The sequence below is a fragment of the Phyllobates terribilis genome, unplaced genomic scaffold, assembly GCF_046119375.1.
Source record: "Phyllobates terribilis strain yellow unplaced genomic scaffold, ASM4611937v1 Scaffold_3__8_contigs__length_932513732, whole genome shotgun sequence".
NCBI classification, from domain to species: Eukaryota; Metazoa; Chordata; class Amphibia; order Anura; family Dendrobatidae; genus Phyllobates; species Phyllobates terribilis.
The window spans coordinates 516,039,403-516,060,308 of NW_027362763.1; the positions used below are offsets into that span (position 1 = coordinate 516,039,403).

Below are 20,906 nucleotides of genomic sequence, written 5' to 3' on the forward strand. Positions count from 1 at the left end.
CCCTCCGGAACCGGCGGGAGACTTCTTTTTGAGGTAAATGCGAACTTTTCTTCAGGCACGCAGTACCCGATGGTTGCGGGCACGTGATCCTGCCGACTACGCCAAAAGTTGACGCGCCCCCTGGGCCATGTTCAGGGGATACCCGGAGCCGGATCTGGATAGGGGTAGTAGTCCTTGTGGCGGTGACCCGGTCCGTGCCCAGGGTGTCAAACTAAGTGGCAGTCTATGGCAGTAGATGTTAACTTGATTGTCGACTACGCCACCCGTTGAGTGCGGCTTTGACGCCGCCGCTGCAGAGCAGTCCGCTGAGGCCGGTGGTATATGTGCAGCAGTGATGGTATAACCCCCAACGGAAGGGGTATGGCCTCAGGGCAGCAGGTGTGGATGATGGGGGTTGTGATGATGCAGAAAGAAGACTCAGAGTCAGGAGATGCAGTTCAGGGTTTTTACTTACTGGTGTTCTTTTGGTCACTCTGGCCTTGAGTGACCACCCGAGCCGTGCTGCGTCCACCAGGTCCTGGACTCGGCTAACCCCCAGGCGATTCCGGAGCGTGGTCCTGAGCTCCCTTCTGACTCTCTCTCTCTCTCTGGCCGTTCCCACCAGGGATCCACCTGTGTCCGGCTCCCTCGGGTCTCTTGTTGGTTGAACCTTCCCTGGCTTCCCTGACCCTATGCTCGGTGTGCCATTCTGGTGGATTTGGTGAGGGTCGTGGCAGATCCTGCCCACGACCTCCGGTTCCTGGCTAAGGTTTGTTTTGGCCTCTGCCAGCTTGGGATCCGGTACCCGTGTCTGCCAACCCTTCACCCTTTTGTCTTTATTCTGGGGTCTTGGGGTTCCCTTCTTGTATTTCTCTCTGGGTCCTTCTTTTCTCCTCTCTCCCTCTGCAGGCTTGGCTCTGGAGCTGGGCCCAGCCGGAGCCACAGCTCCCTGTCAGCCCTCCTGGCTGAGCTCCTCTGCTCTGCTCCTCAGGCTAAAAAGACCCTGTCCTAAGATGGTGCCCACCATATATACTCCCTCTATGTGTGAGCCCAGGTGACTAGCACCCAATGAGCTCCTAGCTTTACCCAGACTACTCCCCCTATCTGCCCCTACACTACTGGGATGTTCCACCCACCTCCACCCCAGCCAGGGACAGACGCTGTCGTACCTGCACATATACTGGTGGGAGTACCGTAGTTCTGTCCCCCGGAAATGGGATGCATGTAGTGCATGCAGCCTACTGAGCTCAGTTCCACACTCCATCCTTACCCGGGAGTGGAATACCACACCTCTGGAGTGAGGTGCAATACCCCTGTAGCAGCCGAATCCTCAGGGTGCTACACATGCAAATTTGAAGATTTTAAGATTCAAATCGCTGTTCAAAAAAAAAAAGAAAAAAACCCTTTGCCCTGCACCATTTCCCACACTGCATCAGATAACGGGCTAATGTTATTTTCCGTTGATAAAGGTTCCTTCCCATAATTTCCTGCAGCTATTATATGTTATAAATCAACGCAGTTCTGAATCTCAATACACAGTTGAGAAACAAAGAAGAGAAATGAAAATAAGCATAAAAAATGAAATCTTTATTAATAGAATTTAAAACATGATAATTCATAAAACACAGGGAACCATTTAACCCACCCAAATATAGACTTCATAAAAAGCACAATTTAAAGAGCTATGGCTCCAATAACCAGAATCCCACACAGTAGTCACACATATAGACTAGCCAGCATATAGTAAGTACCACCAGTCTTTGCCACTGTGCTGTTTTCTTAAGCCTCTGAACTCTGTCCATGCGCACTATGCACTTTACTTAGATCAGCTTTTTTACTACTTCACTGCTCTGATAGGGAAGAATTACTATTGTTAGGGAGCTGTGGGATTTTCTTGACCATTTGTTGCACTATGCACTTTATTTCTGGCCTCCCCATGGTACAAAGGTTGGCTTAGACCCTTTACTATGTGTCTTTTTCTTTTAGACTTTAAATAGTTTCAATTTTGACAAAAGGTTAAAGCTGTACAGAGAATATATATGTGATAATTTGTTGTTCAAGGTATACTATTACTTCTGGTTATACTGTTGACAATTGGAGCCATAGCTCTTTAAATTGTGCTTTTTGTGAAGTCTATATGTGGAGGGGTTAAATGGTTCCCTGTGTTTTATGAATTATCATATGTTTTAAATTCTATTAATAAAGATTTGATTTTTTATTCTTATTTTCATTTTTCTTCTTTGTTTCTGAACTGTGTATTGAGATTCAGAACTGTGTTGATTTATTCATTATCAAAGAGTGTTTAATCACTATTTTCTGGACATTAGTGTTTAATCAGCTATTATATGTTATAGATTATCATACCTTGTACAGTGGTGGTCAGTACCTGAGCCATCTAAGATCAGCGGCGCACAGTTTGTACAGTAGAATCTTTTTTTAATATCCAGAGTCACTAGGTAAACTCTCCTGAAGAGTGTAAGCTCTTATGAACAGAGGGATCCTCTCTCTTTTTCTCTCTCTCGCCTGTAAAGTGTAAGCTCTTAATGTCATCTGATTTCTCTCTCTCCTTTCCCCATGTGTATTTTCCAAGTAATTCCGAAAAAGCTTTCCAGTATTGAAATTCACCCAAATTTATTTGCCACAAATCTAATTTTGGGGGAAAATTTGGCAAAAGTTGTCATATTCAAATTTCAAAAGTTTCGCTCTTCTCTATTAGGCACTCTATTATTTTATGAATGACTTACAGAAACACTATACATGTGAAAAAACATTTGTTTCATCTGTACAAAATGGTTGCTTTTTCATACATTTGTGAACAAGGTCTTAAAGAGAACCTGTCAGCATGATTGGATAATGTAAAGACGTGGCTGTAATGGCACTGTAATACATAATAAATTGATTCCTTTGATGAAGAAATCCACTATGTTGTTCTTCTTTAATCACCATTTGAAGTTTTCTGCTCATTAGATTTTGGTGCTCAGGGGCCGGACTGTACCCTGGGTCTTCTCCCTGCCTGTGATTATCGGCCCCTCCGCCTGCCTCCGGGCTGTGAATGTCCTGGTTGCTTTGTTTGAAATCTCAGCAGTGAAAGGTCATTCACAGATCAAAGGCCAGCGGAGGGGCTGGGGAATCACAGACAGGGAGGAGAAGACCCAATGTACAGTCCGGCCCCTGTGCACAGAAATCTAATCAGTAGAAAAGTTTGATTGGTGATTAAAAAAAGAACAAAGAGGATTTCTTCATCAAAGGAATCAATTGAATCAGTATTTGGGTGGGGTCACATGATCATTTTCTCCACATCCAAGAAAAATGGTCTGGTTACTCTGATCAGACTTTGGTCAGAGTGGCATCAGAGTGACATCAGTTTTTCTCAAATAGGGATAGGAAAAAAAAAGTTTCCCACCTTCTCCATTCTGTCAGTCCATGAAAATCAGACCACATTCTGATGTCATCCGAGTGTGGTCCAATATTTTTCAATGAAAACCACGGGTAGCACTCGTACGACAAAATCGATCATGTGCACAAGAACTTACAGCGCCATTACAGCCATATCTTTACTTTACATTACAAAATCGTGCTGACAGGTTCACTTTAATGGAGCAGAACAAAAACACAGTCACACGACAAGATCTGATAAATAATCGAAATAAGTAAGATAAATATAAGTAATCTAAATAATTAGTTGATAATCATCCTCTATATTTATTGACTAGGTATCATTTTTAAGGTTATGATTGGACAATGGCTTTACCACAAAACTATTCATGTAAAGTGATATATTTATAAGTATGAGGCCAAAAATGTTCATAGTGTGACTCTTTACATGTTATCAGTTGCAATGCTTTGAGCTTTGACCCTATGTAAATGTTTCTCAAGAATATATAGACAAAGTTGGACACAGCACTATTAAATCTAGTATTAGGCAATTATTGGGTTTGTCCTGAGAAGTAATAAAGGACAGACCACAAGAAGGTAGTCTATTAATGTTATTTATCTAGAGTAGTTTTACATGATAATGATGACTTTTGTCTACCTGTATCAATAGACTATCAATACTATCAATTTTTAATGATGCTAAGAGAAATGTAGCCATTTCTTTAAGTCTATGCGAGTATTGGATATTTATTCTTAACTAAAGATTATTAGCAGAATATTTCCATAAAATGAAATGGTCAACTGATTACCTGTTCAGACTTAAAGGGGTTTCCCATTTTGGCAAAAATGACTAGAAATTATTAAAAATGCACTATTACAAATATTGCTTAGAGCCTATTTACCGTAAACTGTGATTTTTTTTAATTAATTTCCATGTAGTCCTTTTAAACTACAGCTACTGATAGCCCCCACATCCATAACTCATCACTTCATGGATTCTCATCTTTCTACAGGCTCTGCCTCTCTATTGCCTGTGATGCGTCATCTGTAAAATAGTACAAATAATGTTAAGGTGTACTATGCCCATTTTACTCCATTCCACCATTGCATCCAAGTTGTATTCTCTATAATCCTCAGCAGGCATTTGCTCTCTCTTCACAGCTGAATCTGCCATTCTGGCTATGATTACTGTGTTGTTACAGATCTACATACACAAACGCACAGCTCTGCAACAAACACAACTCAGCTACAACAAACGCAACACATTCTGCTCAGTTACAACTGACACAACACACTCAGTTCAGCTACAACAGACACAAAACAAACTTAGCTCAGCTGCAACAGACACGACACACACTTTAATCAGATCAGCTACAACAGTCACAACATACATTCAGCTCAGCTACAGCAGACACAACACACACTTAGCTCAGCTACAACACAGACTCAGCTCAGCTACAACAGACACAACACACACTCAACTCAGCACAGTTACAACAGACACAACACATACTCAGCTCAACTCCAACAGAAACAACACACACTCAGTTCAGCTACAACTGACACAAAACAGACTCAGCTCAGCTGCAACAGACGTAATACACACTCAAATCAGATCAGCTACAACAGACACCACACAAACTCAGTTCAGCTACAACTGACATGACGCGCCCCTGGGCCTGTGTCGCGCTGCGTTGCGCACGCGGAAGCTTACCCGGAGCCGGATCTCTTGAGGGTTGTAGTCTCGTGGCGGTGACCCGGTCCGTGCCCAGGGAGTCAAACTGAGCGGCGATGATTAGCAGTAGATGTAGGACGACTATGCCACCCGTTGAATGCAGCTATGGAGCTGCCGCTGCAGGGCAGACCGCTGAGGCCGGTGGTAGGATAGTGCAGCGTAGATGGTATAACCCCCAACGGGAGGGGTATGGCCTCAGGGCAGCCGACGTGGATGATGGGGGTAGCAGGAACCTCTCAGAGACGATGCGGTGTAGTTCAGGGTCTTTACTGGTGACAAAGATAGACCCTCCCGGAGTACTGGCTAGCGATTGGGGCCTGGTCAGTCCTTGAGCAGATGGGATCTCCCCTGGCCAGGCGGAGTTGTAGGCCTCCCAAACTAACTGTACTCTTCTGGCTACCTTGCTAGAGGCGGTATAAGTAGCCCACGTCCCTGAGTGTACCGTGTGGTGCTCACCCGTATGGCCGGTGTGATGAACCCGTAGCCGCCATCTTGGTAATGATAAATCATATCCAGGGATGGCCACACTTCAGCAGCCCCCACCCTTGGGACCTTCTGTTAAAACGTCAACTAGATAGTTTCCCCCCATCCAGGCTCCTGTAAGATAAGAAGCCTACTTAACACTTGAATGCTAGGAGCTTCAAAGACTTCGAGAGGAAACACAGCCAGCAGGGGGGGGTGCTTCGTCTATCTGTACCTGACCATTTGTCCCATAGGACTAGTTTCTTTGTCTGTCACAAGCATGGAGGCATAAGATATAGAAACATGAATAGTACACGCATGTTGCGTGGGATGGGCCAATAAAAAAATATCACGGCGTCCCGGAGCCATTGCGCACACAAGCCTCCGCGGTAGACGTTTGTACGTGCTCTGGAAGCCAAGATATAGCGCGGAGCCATTCCTGAGGACCGTATGGTATCATAATTGATATCAAAAGGTCGGTTACGGCGGCCCGAATCCATGGGAACCCCTGGGGGTATCATGAGACCATCCCAGAAGAAGTTATTGGGTTCCATAGAATTTGGGCTTCTGGTCGAAGTTAGACCTGAGGGTGGAGACTGAGCCAGCTGACCTCACCAGCAGTGGGCGGGACGGGGCAGGTAAGATAGCAGGACAGACAAGAGACAAGTCAGTCTTGACCCAAGAGTGGTGTGCTGAACATCTGAGCACCAGCTGAGGCCACCAAGGGGAGGAGCAGTTTGACCATGCGGTGGTAGGCCTCAGCCTGTAACAAAGAACCGTGCCTGCGATCGCAGAATCCTCTCCCTGCGTCACAAGAAAATCAAGAAACCGGTAACTGATATGCTGTGGTGATTCTGTGTGTTGTATTCCATTGTTGTATAGTTTAGCCTGACCTTATACCTGTGTATATTTAGTTGTATATCGTGTATCTAGTGTATTATTATAATCAATTACCTCAAGTAATTGTGGGCCTGCCTTTTATTCTGCATAACGAACGCACGTCCGTGTGAGCTCGGCTCAAGCCAAAAACGCTACCCAGGGTTGGTTCCTGACCCGATATAGGCCCATTCACGGACTGGGCGTATATCTAAAATAGGGACTGGTGGCAGCATACCAACTGGGGATTGGGGAAGGCTGGTAGTGACGGTCGGAGGTTCAGATATATATATTCCTGGCGCGGCCAAGGAAGATATATATACCGCCCTCACTACAGAGGGCCCCGATACCCAGTAGGTTACAGGACAGTCTCTCTGGCGACCGCTTATCCTAGGTGCAGTTCCTTGACTGACCTGAGGCTAAGAGGGCGCTAGCGAGTTGTGCTGTGTAGTGACGTTGAAGGGATAACACACTACCGTGTTCCCTGCGCTGGTTGCAGCTACCTGGCACTACTTTCTCTAGGTGCAGTACCTTGACTGACCTGAGAGGTAAGGGGGCGCCAGAGAGCTGCACCCACCGGCCGGCTTTCATCAGCTATGGGAAGAAACAACAGGAGCTCTGTGGGAGCAGTGTTACAAGGAGTCAGGGGCTGGCAGCTGCAGAGCTCGCCCTGACTGAGAAGATTTCTTACCGGACCCGGAGTCCGAGGCTGTGGGGACTAACTCCTACCCAGCAGCAGAATCCGTCAGGCAGGGGATTTCAGGTCCTCTGGCCAAGAAGCCCGAAGGCACGGTCACACGCATGGGACCAGCACCGCCGTCATGGAGCGGAAGCTACTAGAAGGCCCCGAGTCACCTGCATCCAAGTTGTATTCTCTATAATCCTCAGCAGGCATTTGCTCTCTCTTCACAGCTGAATCTGCCATTCTGGCTATGATTACTGTGTTGTTACAGATCTACATACACAAACGCACAGCTCTGCAACAAACACAACTCAGCTACAACAAACGCAACACATTCTGCTCAGTTACAACTGACACAACACACTCAGTTCAGCTACAACAGACACAAAACAAACTTAGCTCAGCTGCAACAGACACGACACACACTTTAATCAGATCAGCTACAACAGTCACAACATACATTCAGCTCAGCTACAGCAGACACAACACACACTTAGCTCAGCTACAACACAGACTCAGCTCAGCTACAACAGACACAACACACACTCAACTCAGCACAGTTACAACAGACACAACACATACTCAGCTCAACTCCAACAGAAACAACACACACTCAGTTCAGCTACAACTGACACAAAACAGACTCAGCTCAGCTGCAACAGACGTAATACACACTCAAATCAGATCAGCTACAACAGACACCACACAAACTCAGTTCAGCTACAACTGACATGACGCGCCCCTGGGCCTGTGTCGCGCTGCGTTGCGCACGCGGAAGCTTACCCGGAGCCGGATCTCTTGAGGGTTGTAGTCTCGTGGCGGTGACCCGGTCCGTGCCCAGGGAGTCAAACTGAGCGGCGATGATTAGCAGTAGATGTAGGACGACTATGCCACCCGTTGAATGCAGCTATGGAGCTGCCGCTGCAGGGCAGACCGCTGAGGCCGGTGGTAGGATAGTGCAGCGTAGATGGTATAACCCCCAACGGGAGGGGTATGGCCTCAGGGCAGCCGACGTGGATGATGGGGGTAGCAGGAACCTCTCAGAGACGATGCGGTGTAGTTCAGGGTCTTTACTGGTGACAAAGATAGACCCTCCCGGAGTACTGGCTAGCGATTGGGGCCTGGTCAGTCCTTGAGCAGATGGGATCTCCCCTGGCCAGGCGGAGTTGTAGGCCTCCCAAACTAACTGTACTCTTCTGGCTACCTTGCTAGAGGCGGTATAAGTAGCCCACGTCCCTGAGTGTACCGTGTGGTGCTCACCCGTATGGCCGGTGACTCGGGGCCTTCTAGTAGCTTCCGCTCCATGACGGCGGTGCTGGTCCCATGCGTGTGACCGTGCCTTCGGGCTTCTTGGCCAGAGGACCTGAAATCCCCTGCCTGACGGATTCTGCTGCTGGGTAGGAGTTAGTCCCCACAGCCTCGGACTCCGGGTCCGGTAAGAAATCTTCTCAGTCAGGGCGAGCTCTGCAGCTGCCAGCCCCTGACTCCTTGTAACACTGCTCCCACAGAGCTCCTGTTGTTTCTTCCCATAGCTGCTTCAGGCCTGGCCCTGGAGCTGGGCCCAGCCGGAGCCACAGCTCCCTGTCAGCCCTCCTGGCTGCACTCTCCCTCTGAACTTCCTAACCCTGCCTCAGCCCCAGGTTTATATAGGGGAAGTTCTTCCCCTCCCAGGACTGGGCAGGAGGTGTGGCATGCATAGGATTCCTGACCAAGAGACCTCCCACCTGCTCTCAGACATAACATTGCTGTTACTGTGGAAACCAGACCCCTGGGGTGCCACAGACACAATACAGACTCAGCTCAGCTACAACAGACACAATACACACTTAGCTCAGCTACAACAGGCACAACACACACTCAACTCAGCACAGTTACAACAGACACAACACATACTCACCTCAGCAACAACAGAAACAACACACACTTAGCCCATCTACAACAGACACAGCATACACTCAGTTGAGCAGCAACAAACACAATACATGCACTCAGTACACCTAGAACAGACACCACATGCACTTAGCTCAGGGTGATGGAAGGGTAATAATGGAGAGAAGTCTGAATGCTGACAACCCTTTAAGATACTGCAATATGTATCTAATCTGCATGATATTTTAAGCCTGAATGGTCCTGTATGTTAACTCCAAGGCAGTAAGCCTCTAGATGGGCAGATATAGCAGTCTAAGTGCACTGTAATACAAGTTTGTTGAACACAAGTTCATAGTACAGCTGTGTGAATAAATCCTATTGTTCAAAAAAACTATTTAATAAGTATGCTTTGTAACACACATAGAAAATAACTAAATAAAATGTATTCCCCTTGCATTTACGTTTAATGTATACTTCTTACATTGCTTTCTACACGTTTCACTGGCAGTAAATAAACACCTTTCACATTTCTACAGCCTGCTAATTGCTGCTATATCTTTGGGCTGATAACAGTCTATTGATTCGATTCCTGGTCCTCATGATTGTGACTGTGTCTCCTTGGCAAAATATCTTGCTGACAGCAGTAACTTGCGCTGAGCCGAACCACAAACAAATATCTGCGAGGCTACTGAGCCAAGTATGAGTATTAATGACATGAAGCTGCGTGTGCAATCAAGATTACAAGCTGGCATTAAGGCACTTGTCCCCTGGGTGAAACAATTTATAACACTAGGTCAGTTTCCTTCCTATATAAATGGATTTTAAAAGCTTAGCTGACACCAGGAGGATAAATGATTGTCAAAAGCTATTTATCATGGAAGAGTTAATGAAATGTGCAAATCTTCTTTCAAAAAAGTTTTGATATATTAAAAATGCATCTACATTTGACAAAAATGATTAAAGAAGCCCTCAACAAGAAGCCAAGTGTCTCATGGAACGCTCCCCATGACCATAGCAAAATAACAACCAAGGAGGAGATATTTTTAGGGATTTTCTTATTGACAGCTTAAATTTAATCAACTATCCATACTGGCAAACATTTACTTTTGTCATTTTTCTATATTATACACAGACATATTTTTAATGTCTAGGATAAAATAGGTAACGTTTCTCCTTGTGGACTTTATCCTAAGTCATATTGCACGACTCGTTAAAGGGTTAATTGTGACTTGTAGGATTGCTGCTTCCAATAGGTGGCGCTATAGAGTACAAGTCCTCTTTTTCTCTGAAGAGGCAATTTGCATATAGGATAAAATATTCTTTTGGCGTCACTATTTTAAAGAGTTTATCCTGGACTTAGATATTTATGACTTTTCTCTGCGATGGGTCATAGATATTAGATCCCGTGGGGGTCCCATATATATGATATTCCATGGCGGTCCCATATTTATGAGATCCTGTGCGTGTCCCACACAGCTGTCATGGCTGGATGTAAGCATTATTTATGTAGCAGAGCACCGTTCTGTATATTGTTTAGAGGCCACTGCCAAATACTACATTTTGTGTCCCTTCTCTGCTCAATTTTTTATTACTGGTACATTTTTATTAAAAAATATAAGAGCTATAAACGTGTTATATTTTTATTTTGGTGGAAGGATGTGTTTAAAGTCTCTCAATCTAAAGGTAACAGACTGCTAGTAATTCTTCTTGTCTGAATACAGCAGCTCATTTTGAAGAAGCTAACCAAGAAGCCCCGTGTGTTTAGGCTGCTGTGATATACATGACTAATGATAATTGCAAGATATCTAAATGCATGTTGAAACCACTCTATGCATTTCCTTGCAAGTGAATAAACATTTATTATGAACATATAGCAGGGCTGTCATAACACTGTGGAATTGATGAATTGCGCCAAAATAAAGATGCTCTGTGTGCACACAGTTGAAAGTGCCTGCAGTACTGAAATGTGTCTTAATAACTTTTCAGCATTTACTGTCACCTCAACGAGCGCCTGAAAGACTGCTCCAGCTGGCACAAAACAACCACGATACTCTTGTCATTGAGATAGATGAGCTACTGAACAGGGTAAGAATACATAAAATACCACTAAGCAATTGAGAGTTCATGCTACATGCAATGACAGCATGCATTCTGTGATTTACTTATGTAAAGCCTTGAACAAAAATCTGATATCTAGTAAAATTTTTCACGTATTCTGCATGCAGTGCTTGTTTTTATGGTTCTACTTGCTTTGCATTACCTGCTCGAAATGCGTACACATCTATTCATCTGTCATCCATTTACAGATCTGTCATGCTGTTCTTTACTACTTCTTTTATCCACCTTACACTTATAGAATAACATTATTATATTCCATCAGCTATCATTTGTGCCCTCTAATATGGAATAATCTATTAATTAAAATCTTGCTGGACAAAACTATGTAGAAAATAGATGTGAAGATAAACAGTATTATTAAATGTTAAATAAATAAATAAATATATATATATATATATATACATTTATATGTTTAACATATTTAATAATACTGTTTATCTATATATTTACTGTTTATATATATAACGTAGCTTATTTTATATTATTAATCGGTTTGCAGTCAAATGTAATTGATCATCCTTGACTTCCTAGATGAACTGGACTTTAGTTACTTTATCACCCCTTGCACAAACTTTTCTGTACCAGATGGAGATGGAGCCCCATCTATCAGACATTTATAGCACATCCTGTGCACATACAAAAGAGAGTGCAAGAAATCACAAGTAGAGCAGGAAAAAATAGCCTTGCCCAGTATGCAATGGTCCAACAGCCCAGATTCTCTTAGAAAGGATGTCCAGAAGTGCTTAAAAAAATTTGACCAGCATCCATATAGAAGGGAAAAATGCAAAAAAGGTTTTTTTCTGAACCAACAGCGTGTTACCATATTTCCTTCTATTTGAATGCTGGTCAACGTTTCTTTGCACTTCTGTGAATACATAAATGTCTAGGTTATTTACCTTTATAGTTTAAATGAACTTTAACAAAAACTTTTGACGTCATAGAGACATGTCCGAAATTTTTACTTTCCAGAGATACTGTACATTGGATACGAAAAGTCTACACACTCCTGTTAAATGAAAAGGTGTTGTCATGTAGAAAATCATACCAAGAAGAATCATTTCAGAACTTTTTCCACCTTTAATGTTACCCATAATCTGTATAAATCCATTGAGAAACAAACTGAAATCATTTTGAGGGAGAAATAAAAATAATAAATCTGAAATAATGTGAATGCTTAAGTGTGAACAGCCTCTTATAATTGGAGATTTAGTTGTTTTCAGGATTAGCCAATCACATTTAAAGGTATATTAAATAGTAGTCAGTGCATAGCTGTCATCATTGAAAGTGATTCTTATTAACCCCATAAAAAGTTTAGCTTTTCAAGTAGGATTTTGCTGACATTTTCTTAGTTGCATTTTACAGAAAAATACATAGTCCGTAAATAGCTTACAACACAGTCAAGTGATTTTATTGTTGAAAGTTAGCAGTCAGAAAAATTTCCAAAGCACTAGATGTATCATGGGACACTATGAAGATGGTACTCAAGAAGTGGCTTAAATTTTTCACAACGATAACATTATCTAGAATTGGACGTTTTTCAAAAAATGATGAAAAGACAAGAAGAAAATTGGTCTCAGGAGGCTGCCAAGATTCTTACTGCAACATTAGAGGAGTTGCAGGAATTTCTGGCAAGTATTGGTTGTGTAAAGAATGTGACAATATCCTCCTGTATTTATCATGTGTGGCCTGAGTAGTAGGATGGTAAGATGAAAGCTTTTTCTTACAAAGAAAAACATCCAAGCCTGGCTACGTTTTTGACAAAATCTACATCAAGTCTGCCAAAATCATCGGGAAAACTTGTTATAATTTGATGAGGACGAAGATGAACTTTTTAGTCATAATTGCAAAAGATATGTTTGGTGTATAGCCAACACTGCGCATCACCAAAGGAACACCATACCCACAGTGAAGTATAGCAGAGGCAGCATTTGTTCTTTGAGTCTGATTTTCCACAGCTGGAACTTCGGTTTTATTCAAGGTGGGTGAAATTATGAACAGTTCCAAATATCAGTCAATTTTACATCAAAACCTCTGCTAAAATGCTGGAGATGAAGAGGAATTTCAACTTTCAGCACAACAATGATCCTAAGCATAACTCCAAATCAACAAAATAATTACTTTGCCAGAAAAAGTACAAAGGTTTGGAATGGCCCAGTCAGTCTAGACTTTAATCAAATTGAAAATCAGTGGGTGACCTGAAGAGGAATGTACACAGGAGATGTCCTCACAATCTGACAGATTGGAGCGTCACTGAAGGAAAAAGTGGATAAACATTGCCAATTCTAGATGTGCCATTCTGATAGACTCCTACCCCAAAAAGACTGAATGCTGTCAAAAATTCAAATGGTATTTCAACAAGGCAATAATTTAAAGGTGTGCCTATTTAAGCAACCATATTATTTTAGTTATTTTTTTCCTACCCAAAAAGATTTCAGTTTGTTTTTTATTAGAATTGTACAGATTATTGGTTATATTAAAGGTGGAAAAAGTTCTGATGTGATTCTACTTGGTATGATTTTTTTACATGGCAAGAACCTGGCATTTTATCAGAAGTGTGTAGACTTTTTATAAACATTGAATGTCAAATTTTAATCAGTGGGGCTCCAGGTACTAAAAGACATTGCTTTCCTTGACTATTGGAGAGGGGCTCAAAGACTTTCTGTTGATCCAATCGTCTGTATCTACATTTGGCTGAGATCTTTCGCCAATCAATTTTAGCAATTAGTGGGGGTTGCTCATTGGAAAGTGATAACCAGTCATTGACTGAAAACCATGTGTAAACCTTGGCAATATTTACTGAAATCCTCTACCCATAAACTAGTATGAAGTATTGTAATGCAAAAAAAACAGTACGATATGTTTACCTGTGTACCCAGATCCAAATGTTGAAGACTCTATCCTTTTTATCCATGTGGAGTGAGAGACAGATAAATTAACATCTTCCCTTCATGTCAGTTCTGTAGGCACAGGGACAGCTCGAGCAGCTCTCCGGAGTTTTGACTTGGCAGAAGAGTGCTCTAGATTGACAGACCTTTGTGAATACTTTCCCTGCATCTGAGAGGTCTTAGATTAATTTTAACTTTTACCTAACCTGAGTTTTAAAGTTTGGCTTCGAGTTATTCTATACTATCATGTACTTCCCTCCTGCCAACATCTAATTCCTGAACATCCTTTTCAATATCAGGAAGCATCTCAAGAAAGAATAAGTAAACAAAGTGAAAAGTCACGGGAGCAAAAACCAATGTAATATACAAACAGAAGCTGCCATCGATGCTGCATCTTCTGTATGAGAGTCTTAAAAAGCTCCTGGCAATAAATCTCATAGAAATGACACTTAGATAATATATTTTCACATCAGCCAAAAAAAGTTTCTGTTAATATTATTAATTAGGTGAACTTCTGAAGCAGGAACCACAAAGGTCAGTTTGGACAGTAAAACTAATGGTGAGTTACCTGGAACACAAAACCCATTATTTTACTAGATTAATGGTTGATTCAATAGGTCAAAGTGGCCTTAAAAAAAAACCCCAATGGGCTTAGTGCATTGTTAGCTGGAACCATTAGCCATTCTGGAAAAACAGTTATTACTGTTTGTATGAAATCACAACTACTGCATAAGTCAGAAGGAAAGAAGGGAAAGAGGAGAACGTAATTCTATAGCAGCTTAATGATAGACATCTGTATTATTTGCTCTTGTCACCATGTTTGCAATTCTTTATCACAGCACAAGGCAGTATTGCCTGTTAACTCATAATAATAGCTGTATGCTACACATAAAGATGCGGCTTGTTACCATAGCAACAGCCGGGATACCTAAGTGGCATTTTACGAATTATTTTACTCTTCAAAACACATATCAAAAGTAAATTCAATTGTGAATGTAATACAATACCAATGCTTGTTTCTTACACTCAGCGTCGGACAGGAGTACTTTGGACCCACCAGAAAAAAATATTCTTGGGGCTCATTATGTTGCTACATAGAAATAAATGCAAGACCACCAATTGTGTGGTAAAACACGTTAATATCAGGGTATTATATAAGGTAGTATATTTCTTAATGTTATAGAAAGAGCCAACACCCACATTTTGGTGCAAACTCAATGATAAATGTTCCCTGATATTTATTAGCCACTAAACCAATGTTTTATAGCACCAGCACAGTGAATGAGATTTTATGACATCTCGTCCATACGCTGAGAAAATCCACTGCGTGAATTGCCTGGCGCTGCGGATTTGACATGAACAATGTGTCAATTTATGCTTCAGATATTCACCAATACAAAGGATGAAGTCAGTGTTAAAGGTACATCATTGTATAGTAGTAAATGAAGCAATATCTGCACAATTATTGAGTGGATATTTCTGCTGTTAATTTGCTGTGGAATTTTCATTGTAGAAATGTTATTGCAGCAAATACAGTGGAATGTAAAAGTTTAGGCACCCCTGGTCAAAATTACTGTTATTGCGAACAGTTAAGTTAGTTGAAGATTAAATGATCTCTAAAAGGCCTACAGTTAAAGATAAAATATATATATTGTCATCTTTTACATTTTAAAAATTACAAAAAGGAAAATGGGCCGATGCAAAAGTTTGGGCACCCTTGGAGATTTATGTGCTCAGATAACTTTGCCCAAGGTTTTAGACCTTAATTAGCCTTTTAGGGTTATGAATTGCTCACTATCATCGTTAGGAAAGGCCAGGAGATGCAAATTTCCCAGCTTAATAAAAACCCATTCTTCTCTAACCTTGTGCCAAAAAGCAGCAGCCATGAGTTCTTCTTAGCAGCTGCCTAGCACTTTGAAAATGACAATGGTGGAAGCCCACAAAGGAGAAGGCTATAAGAAGATAGCAAAGCATTTTCAAGTTGCCCTTTCCTCAGTTCGAAATGTAATTCAAGAAATTGTTGTTAACAGGAACAGTGGAGGTCAAGATAAGGTCTGAAAGATGAAGCAAAATTTCAGTGAGAGGTGCTTTTAGGCCTAAAATACAAAGAAAATGTGTCATCTTTAACGTTAAGCCTTTTAGAGATCATTTCATTCTCAACTTGCTTAACTGTTCAAAATAACAGTGGTGCCCAAACTTTTACATGCCACTGTACATTATGTAAATGTACACACTAATAGTGATGGGGGCCCTAAATCAGTTATGTATGACATTGGAGTGATATCAAAAGAGAGCTTACCCTCACATTCCACCATATACTTTTTACGGAAATCTGTCTGCCACCTATAAGGCTATACCTTTTTATGAAGGGCCTCAATTTCTTTTCGGGAAAGAAAACTTTTTGTCAGTCAGAGATGATACAGGGAGAAGGGGCTCAGTTAGTCAGGGGGGACGCATTGAGGGCGAGCTCAGTCTGTCAGGGGTGATAAAGGTAGAGTTGACACAGTAAGTCAGGGGTGATATGAGGAAGGGGCTCAGTCAGTCAGGGGTGATATGGGGAGAGTGGGCACACTCAGTCAGGGTGATATGGGGAGGGTGTGCAGTCAGGGGTGATACAGGGTAGGTAATGCAGTCAGGTATAATATAGGGGAAGGATCTCCATAAGGGTTGATATGAGGAAGGGGTGCAGTCAGGGGTGATACAGGGGAGGAGGTGCAGTCAGGGATGATATAGAGGAATGGGCCCAGTCAGGGATGATATGGAGAAGGGGATATAGTCAGGGGTGATATAGAGGGAAGGGGCTCAGTCAGTGGTTATATGGGGGAGGGGGTGCTGTAAAGGGTGATATAAGGGAGGGGCACAGTCTTTCAGGGGTGATATAGTGGAGGGAATGCAGTCAGGAGTGATACAAGGGAGGTGGTGCAGTCAGGGGTTATACAGGATGAGGGTGCACAGTCAGGGGTGATATGGAGGAGGAGGCTCAGTCAGGGTTGATACGGGGAAGTGATGCAATCAGGGGTGATATAGGGGGAAGGGGCTCAGTCAGGGGTGATATGGGGGTAGGGGTGCAGTCAGGGTTAACACATGGGGAGGAAGGTCAGTCAGGAGTGATACAGGATGGGAGTGTAGTCAGGGGTGATATAGGTAGAAGAGGCTCAAGTCAAGGGTGATATTTGGGACAGGGTGCAGTCAGGGGTGATTCAGGGGGAGGGGTCTCATTCAGGAGTGATACAGGGAGAGGGAGCGGAGTTAGTCAGGCTGAAAGGAGAAATTAAGGAATTGGGCCCTCATTCATCCTTAAGTGACTTAGCCACCTCCCCCTCTATCACCTCTGACTAAAAGCCAACAGTTTACACTTACTCACTGTTAGGTTAGTAGGGGAACCATTTTCACCATTTTTCGAGACCTGTAGCATCTCCATTTTTGGGATCTGGGGCAGGGTGAGGGCTTATTTTTTTGTCCCGAGGTGATGTTTGTATTGATACCATTGTGGAGTAGATATGATGCTTTGATCGTCTGTTATTCCATTTTATTGCAATGTTGCAATACGACCAAAAAAACATAATTCTGGCGTTTTGATTTTTTTCTTGTTACGCCGTTAACCAATCGAATTATTTCTTTGTATATTTTGATAGATTGGGCATTTCTGAACACAGCAATACCAAACGTGCATTTTTTTTATTGTTTTATTTTGAATGGGGCAAAAGAGGGGTGATTTGAACTTTTATATATAATTTTTTGCTTTTTAAATCTTTTTTTTAACACTTTTTACTGGCTGTAATAAAATATCTTTTATACGCCAGTAAACCAGCAAAAAGAAGACATTTCAGGAAAACATTGACTGTGTTTTTCATGAAGTGCCTTTTTTACGTCTGTTGTGCAGTTTCTTGCACCTGCTTCATAGAAGGCATTTTTCCTTTATATGATGTATACAATCATGAGCAGCTTTTAAGCAGAAGCCACCTGAAGAATGGTAAGGTACTTTCTTTTACTTGAAGCCTGAAACAGTTAAAAGAAGCTCAAAAAGACTTTGTGTGCTCATACCCTTAACCCCACTCCAAAAAAAAAAAAAAAAAAATTTCATGAAGCTGTTTCTGCTTGAAATCTAGTGGATTTTGAGCTCCTGAAAAAAACTCAGTGTGAATATACATTTATAATAAAAAAAAATAAAGCTAAGAAGACACTCAACTTTTTATTTATTACTTTATGGTGGAAGGTGAGCATCTACTTTGAATAAAAACAACTATAATTTTGAAAATTCAAGCACTGTGACTATTACAAATATTGTAATTCAAACATTGTACTTCTGAAGCTGAAGAAAATGTAACGGCATATCTGTGTTCAGGTAATGGCTGATTGATATAGGGAGAAGAATAAATGTTTAAATCAGAATTCGCATATTGATTGAGAATATCTTTCCAAAGAAAGTCTTACTGAGATGAGCTACTCGTTCTTGCAAACATGCCTGAGGGAAAAAGCTTTTAGGCAATGTTAGATAGATTTCGATCAATGGACAAATTAAAGTTAATTCCATCTGTTTCCTCTTTCAGAATGTATCTGCTTAGTACTTTAAATAATCTTTCAATAGCTCACTTTAAATTATTTCCTCTTTTTTTTACTAGACACACTTAAAAGAAATTGCAGTAGAAACAACCTATATTTAGTTAATGGGAAGGTAATGCAATTTATTTGTTAACCTGTGCATCATATTTAATTTCCAGTTGATATGATCAATAATGTATTGATTTCTTTCCACTGTAAAGTGAAGTATATATCCAAAGCGAGGTCATCTGAGAAGTTCCTTTTAAAATACACTTTGCAGCTACTGAAAAACCTATTATAGCAATTGGTTTTCTTTTCTCTTAAATAAATGACAGGCAGGAAAAGTATCTGCAGATGGGGAACAGACTGGGAAGGATGCTGAAAGGACAAACGAAAGGGCAAAACAACTGGAGGATTTCGTAAAAGACACCTTACAGACATCAAAAGGTAAATTTATTGTATCAAATCATATATGTATAACACATATACATGTTATATGTAATTGTAACATATTGCATACATGGAAAATAGAAGAGCTGTGAAAAATAAAGTCACTTGCTCATTCATAAACCTGCTCCATAAAACCTCAAATGCCATGCTTCCCTTCACATTTAATGGCTAAACACTAGCTTAGTGTAGTCACTAGTATAGGGAGTGAAGAAAAATTATTCGGCCCCCCCTTCTATCAGCCACCAATCACAGGAAACACGGTGGACAGGAGCACTTAGTATAGTCAATCTCACACCGAAGATGCCAAGGTGGTAGGAGATCCAGCACACGAGTTGATAAAACCAAAGTTTTTCCAAAATTGTTAAAAACATCTTCATCAGTGTATATTCCATAAAAAGATTAGATGAGACATCTATAAGACATGGGAGTTAGCAAGCATTTTGAGCTTTTGAACTCCCTGGTTCTTAATTATAGGTTTGAACTAGGGAATATGTTAATAGTTTTAGTTCAAAGGTTCGAAACGTGTAATAACTCCAATGTCTTATAGACCTTTTGCCTTATCTTTGTATGGAATATACACTGATGAAGATGTTTTTGACTAGTTTGGAATAAACATTGACTTTCTCTATTCACGTGTGCTGGATCCCCTTTCACCTTAGAGGGAGCGAAGTATATATGGATTCATACCATGGCTATTGAACATGTTTATTGTAAAAAATCTCTATGCAATGAGCTCTCTCTATTGGTGGTTGTAGAAAAATGCTATGGCTATGTATAAGCCTTTTCCCTTCCTCCAGAACCCCCCACCAACCAAATATGTCATAACAAAAACTGTGGGGAAATTTTAATCTGATCATGTCTTGAGAAAATAGAAAAATGACTAAGACAAAATATTTAAAACAATATATATATATAATTTTAAATGTTGACATCTAAATGTTATGAAAATGTGTGAAGCATCTGTGGAGTTAAAGTGCACACTAAAACCTTAGATGAATTTCTGGAGTGGTGCAGTTTTCAAAATTGAGTCATTTTGGCTGTGTTTCTTGCACTTTGACACCTCAAATCCATTGCAAACTTAAATTATGCCTGAAAAATAAATCATAAAAAAGGAACGTCTCCAAATCCAGTAGGTATTCTTTAATTTCTAAGGCCTCTAGTTCAGTCAAGTAGCACACTATGACCACATCTGGGATATTTTCAAAAAGTGCAGAAACAGTAATAAATAGTTGCTTTTTCCTGGTTTAATTTTAAATGGATTAAAATTTCATATCTGCAAAAAAAGAAAAAATATAGAAATGTCTACGCTTGTAAACATTCCTGTTAAACACTAAAAAGGTTAATAAACTTCCTAAATAGTATGTTGATTACTTTAGGGGTGCAATTGCAACTGAATTGGTCACTTTCAAAAAAAGATTTCAGAAAGTTTTTTGAAAATACAAACAATTGCTGCTAAACTTACAAGCTTTTATAATGTCCAATAAAATAAATGGGCTTATTAAAAATGTTGCCAACGTAAAGAAGGCACATTGCTAATATTAACAAATGTCTATTTATTTGTAGCTAGAAACCAAAATATCTCCACCCAATTTTACCAATAACTTAAAGTACAATGGCTCCAATTAATTAAGATTAGTGGTTTGTCTGCCAGGGTTAATGAAGGGAGTGCAGGAATAAGATTCGCTAAGCTAATTAAGAAATGTATGCCACCAGCAGAAATGTGTGCCATGAAAGGGCTGGTGTACATTCCTGTACGTACATTTGTATTAAGCTGAACCTGTCAGGTACTCTTGGCCACACTCTGTGCCAAAAATCTATAAAGCTGGCCAAGATTGGCGTAAAAATTCCAACAGTTGAAAGTTTTTTGTGACATTTCAAACAGCATTATTATAGAAAACTTGCAAAAAATGTGTAATGAATTGGGGCCATTGTG

The 20,906-nt window shown here is 41.1% G+C and overlaps 1 protein-coding gene across 6 annotated transcripts in view; it reads left to right on the plus strand.

The window, feature by feature from the left end:
- The window catches only part of LAMA2 (laminin subunit alpha 2), a 1,447,346-nt gene that overhangs the window by 1,098,094 nt on the left and 328,346 nt on the right, over positions 1-20,906 (plus strand). For all 6 annotated transcript variants that reach the window (XM_073676060.1, XM_073676058.1, XM_073676059.1 and 3 more), the window contains 2 exons: positions 10,965-11,063; positions 18,859-18,970. In XM_073676060.1, coding sequence (XP_073532161.1) covers positions 10,965-11,063; positions 18,859-18,970 — 211 coding nt within the window. The remainder of the gene's footprint in view (positions 1-10,964; positions 11,064-18,858; positions 18,971-20,906) is intronic.